This window comes from Mastomys coucha, chromosome X (assembly GCF_008632895.1).
Source record: "Mastomys coucha isolate ucsf_1 chromosome X, UCSF_Mcou_1, whole genome shotgun sequence".
NCBI lineage: Eukaryota > Metazoa > Chordata > Mammalia > Rodentia > Muridae > Mastomys > Mastomys coucha.
In genome coordinates, this window is record NC_045030.1 from 127,337,993 (window position 1) to 127,343,286 (window position 5,294).

General features: G+C 40.6%; 1 protein-coding gene across 5 annotated transcripts in view; it reads right to left on the reverse strand.

Annotated features, from left to right (window-relative positions):
• Sytl4 (synaptotagmin like 4) overlaps positions 1–5,294 on the reverse strand; it is a 54,267-nt gene that overhangs the window by 24,172 nt on the left and 24,801 nt on the right. For 3 of the 5 annotated variants that reach the window (XM_031367585.1, XM_031367558.1, XM_031367549.1), the window contains exons 3-5: positions 4,761–4,976; positions 4,100–4,209; positions 3,756–3,861 (exon numbers count right to left, since the gene is read on the reverse strand). In XM_031367585.1, the coding sequence (XP_031223445.1) occupies positions 3,756–3,861; positions 4,100–4,209; positions 4,761–4,976 (432 nt within the window). The remainder of the gene's footprint in view (positions 1–3,755; positions 3,862–4,099; positions 4,210–4,760; positions 4,977–5,294) is intronic. The other 2 variants (XM_031367567.1, XM_031367577.1) reach the window with 2 other exon arrangements.

Sequence of the window (5,294 nt, forward strand, 5' to 3'; positions counted from 1 at the left end):
AAAAAAAAAAGAAAAAAAAAGGAAAGAAACATCTGAATCACACAGTAGGTGTACAGTGAACTTTCCAAAGGCTAAACTTTCTGAGCTACTAAACATGGTCCATTTCCAACCACTAAACATGGTCCATTTCTCCACAGAAATGAATGGAAATGCTAGTTGTTCTGCATCCAGCACATGGTATAATTGATCTTTAGTGGGCACGGGGCATCTCATTGTTATTTTACTCATATAATAGTGATTGATATTGTTGAACTTCATTATTTGACATCTGTATATTTTCATTAATGAAATATCTCTTCAGATTTTTTTCTCCTTTTCTATGGGATTGTCTGTACTACTGATTTGAAAGTTCATTTTTATTTTTTAAAACTTAACATGTCTATAATATAATCTATTAAAAAACAATTAAAATTCAGGAGTTTAGTCGAGTGGTGGTGGCTCACGCCTTTAATCCCAGCACTTGGGAGGGAGAGGCAGGCAGATTTCTGAGTTTGAGGCCAGCCTGGTCTACAGAGTGAGTTCCAGGACAGCCAGGGCTATACAGAGGAACCTTGTCTCAAAAAACCAAAAAAAGAAAAAGAAAAAAGAAAACGAGTTTGGGAGCTGAGAAGATGCTAAAGAGATGGGTCAGTAAATAAGAATGCCTGCTTTACAGGCAGGGGAAAGCAAGTTTAAATCCCTAGAATGCAGGTGTTGTCATGTGCCTGAACCCAGTCTTTATATGGAAGCAGAGGAAGAACATCACAGAGACCTGGCCTCCTGCCTAGTCTCTGGGCTCAGGGGAAGAGCCTGTTCCAAAGGAAGAAGATGGAGGATATTAGGGCCAGACACTGGATGATCTCCTCTGCCTTCCTCATGTGCATGTGCATGCACACACAAACACGCACACATACATGTACCAAAACATGTGCACACACACCATACAGACACAAAAAGATAGAGGACAAAAGATTATAAAAATCCAGCTGACAAACATTGAGACTACAACCCACCTTCCACCTCTCTTCTAGGGTTACAGAGGAATAAGTACAACGGGGGCCAGAGAAATGGCTTAGTGATTAAGAACAGCAGCTGCACTTCCTGAGGTTCCTGGCTCAGTTCCCAGCACCCACATGGTAGCTCACAATCATCTGTAACTCCAACCCCAGGTGATCCAATATCCTCTTCTGGCCTGTGTAGGCACAAAGTATGAATGTGCCGCACAGACATACAAGCAGGCAAAACATCCATGCACATAAGAGCAAAACAGTGGTTGTCAAAGAAGGCAGAATGGGAGGGAACTAAGTTACAGTTAGATCACTGTAAGAACTTTTAGTATGCAACTATGCATTTATAGGACTACATAAGATATCGTGTACTGTATCTTTTAAAAAAATAAACAGTTTTGTAAGTTTTCACCATAAGAGGTGAGAATGAAAAGTAGCTCTGCTCACCTTGATTTAAGCATTACATTAATTTATTACACACATTTATTGAAATATCATATGTTATCCCATAATTATACACAATTTTTTAAGAATCAGTTAAAATTTTTAAATCTTAGGTTGAAAATTCAGCTCAATGGTACACCACTTGACTAGCAGCACAAGGCCCTGGGTTTGGTCCTTAGTTCCAAAATAAAATTTTAAAATCTTTTAAAAAAAAATAAAATGAATTAAAAAAACCCAGCTGTGTGGTAGTTAGTCAAAGAAGCCATATATATATATATATGTATATATATATATATAATGAATAGTGGTAGTACCACAAATTTGAATCCTATAACAATGTCACAGCCATCTTACCTTGCATAATATATTTTATTCTGTTTGCACGAGCATAATGTAGACTTTCTAAAGTGCATGAGCTCAAATACAAGATGATAAAACAACAAAAATGATTAAACAATTGAAGAAAATAAAAAACAAATCCAAACAAGTTAATTCCTTCAAACCATTAAAGTCAGCAAATGGAGAGGAAGGAACAGAAAAGAGAGAAAGAAAAGAAATGACCCAAACCCAAAGAGCATGAAGGGAACGAAGACATTGGGGTCTCCATGGTTAAGTGCTTCCATATTTCTCTTTTGTTTTTACATCATACTCTTTTTTAAAAAATTACAGAAATAGAGGACTGTGGAATCCAATATTCCCAAGGTGGTGCCCTAAACTAACTAAACAGGAAAAATGTTCAAGGAGGTAGTCCAGAAAAAATTCCAACTATGAAGAAAAAGATCATGAAGAGTATATCATATGTCAAAAAAAGTACAGAATAATCTTCTTGGATTTATATTCTTAAGTTACTAATATTCAATTTTTTCCAGTAAATTCAATTATATCACCACAAATTCTCACACCCATGCACACCTATGTGCATGTGTGTATGGACACACAGAAAGTTACCTACAAGGGTAAAAATGTCAAGCTGGCCTTTTTCATAGTTATATTCAATGGCAGAAGACAATGGAGCAACATCTTCAACAATCTGAGAGAAAGAAAACAGGATTCAAGTCTCTAACACTAAGCTAAGATGCCATGCAACAGCCAAGGTAGTTGGCAGGCATTCTGAGCATGAATGCATGCAATAAACATCACAAACCCTTCTTGACGGCACTTCCCAATGATGACATCTAGACAACCAAGAAATAAAGCCAAAGTAAAGAATTCAGGAATAGAGAAGTCACGGTTCCAGGCCTGAGTATAAGCAAACAATATGTATAAATGCGAAACTAAAACCAAACTGGTTTTTAAAGTCTGTTGATTTATGGTTGCATAACAGAAAGAAAATATCACAAAGCCTGAAAAGTTAAATAAATTTTAATAATGAACAGTGAGAATAAAAGAAAAGATTAGGAAGGTATGGAAGAAAGTTAATATGAGACTGGGGAAACAGTTAATGATGGGTGTTGCTCTGGCAGAGGGACTCAAGTTCAGTTCCCAGCAACCATGTCATGGGGCTCACAGCTTATGAGTCCAACTGCAGGGGATCTAATACCCTTCTGGTCTCTTCAGGACCTACCCACAAGTATGCATACCTGCAAACAAACACTAACTTTTAAAGTAAAGAAATCCTTGTTAAGAACTAATAGCTTTCTTTTTCACAGGAGAGTGTAGCCTAAGAACAAATTAAATTTGCCAAAATGTTAATATTTGCATGGGGCTAGTGGGATCAGGATTGATTCTTTTTTTTTTTTCCTTTTTGATTAGATGTAAATTTTATCCCCTCTGAAACCCTCCCTCTCCCTTCCCCCCTTACCCTGCTCACTAACCTACCTGCTCCTGCTTCCCTGTCCTGGCATTCCCCTACACTGGGGCATCAAGCCTTCAGGAGACCAAGGGTCTCTCCTCTCATTGATATCCTACCAGGCCATCCTCTGCCACATATGCAGCTGGAGCCATGAGTTCCTCCATGCTAGAGAAAGGACCCAAGGAGCTGAAGGGTTTGCAGCCCCTTAGGATGAACAACAATATGAACTAAGCAGCACCCTCAGAGCTCCCAGGGACTAAACCACCAAGCAAAGAGTACACATGGGGTGACTCATGGCTCCAGCTGCATATGTATAGCAGAGGATGACCTGGTGGGACATCAATGAGAGGATTGATTGATTCTTCTTTTTTGTCTTCTTCTCCTTCTCCTTCTCCTTCTCCTTCTCCTTCTCCTTCTTCTTCTTCTCTGATTTTATCTGCATTTTCCAATTTCCCTCTAATAATACCTATTATTTTAGAAAACGAGGTAATAGTAATAGAAGAACTAAATAATACTAATTTCTTGGCTCTCACCTTTGTTCCCTCTGTTGTTGTTCTTGAATGATCCTTCTTCCTGGCCAGACATCACCCATCTGTGTCTGCTGAAGGAGGGACTGCCCTGCTGTCTCTCTTTTATTCACTTCAAAACAAAAGCATGGCAGGGTAGTAAGAATGAAATAAAGGAAGGAAACAACTTTCAAAGCAGCTTTCCCAAAACACACCCTTGCAGATAGGGCAGATACAGCCTTTTCTATTCACATGGACTGGCTGAGCCCCTGGGCTTAAGTCACCACTAGCCAGAATACAGCTGGATTCCACACAAACCTAGCTATCTTCAAGTCTAGGTCCTTCAAACAGTCTCCAGCCCTAAACAATACCTGTGGGCTTACGGCGCAGGGACATCCTGATTAGCTCACTTCCTGTTCGGCAATCAAAGCGATTTACTTTCTGGTCGTAAAACCAATCTCCAGTTGCTTTCTTTAGCTCTCTAGGGGAGAAAATAAAAGAAAATGTCAGATGTGTTGTACTGGCTGGTTTTGTATGTGAACTTGACGCAAGCTGGAGTTTTCACAGATAAATGAGCCTCAGCTGAGGAACCACCTCCATGAGATTCAGCTGTGGGGCATTTTCTCAATTTGTGCTCACTGAGGGAGGATCCAGACTATTGTGAGGGGAGCCATCCCTGGGCAGGTCATCCTGGGTTCTATAAGAATGCAGGCTGAGCAAGCCATGGAAAGCAAGCCAGTAAGCAGCACCCCTCCATGGCCTCTGCATCAGCTCCTGCCCCCAGGTTCCTGCCTTGATGGAGAGTTCCTGTCCCAACTTCTTCCAATAAGGAACAGCAACCTGGAAGTGTAAGCCAAATAAATTCCTTTTTTTTCTCCCAAATTTGCTTTTTGGTCATGGTGTTTTGTCACAGCAATAGAAACCTTAAGTAAGACCTGTAGAAACAATGACTCTTGTGATTCAGCTAACAAAGTTGATGAGAGAAATTCTTAGGGCAGCCCGACATATGTCCCCTCATTATGTGACACTCACATCTCCTTGGCGCACACCTTGCACCTCCAGGAGCCATTGCTTTCCAGAACCCTGCATTCTCGGCACACTAAATGATTACAGCCCACACAAGTGCTGCTTTTGGGAATTAAGCGGCCCAGGCCCTCCTGGCACCTGGCACAGGTTCGATCACTGTAGTGTTGGCTGCCCCTTTTGGCCCCTTTTCTTTTGATCTCCAGGAGCTCATTCTTCAGTCGCCTACCAAGACAGGAAAGAGAAGCACAAGTGGGTTCAGGATGTACAGAAGTTGAGGTAACGACAGTAAGACTACTGTGTTCTGTAAAAGCAGCAAACTCAGAGCCCAACTAGACCCACGCAGCTTTAAATCATACACGCAATGCTGATAGTGCATGAAGGAGCAACTGAAAAGCTTACTCACTCTCCAAGAACCAAGAAAAGAGACCGCTGCAAAAGCATGAGGTTAATTTATTAATTGAAGCTGGTATAACAGGGTCATCTCTGTAATGGTGACCAGAGAGAGACCAAGAGGAAACAAGGCTCTAAGCTTTTATACCA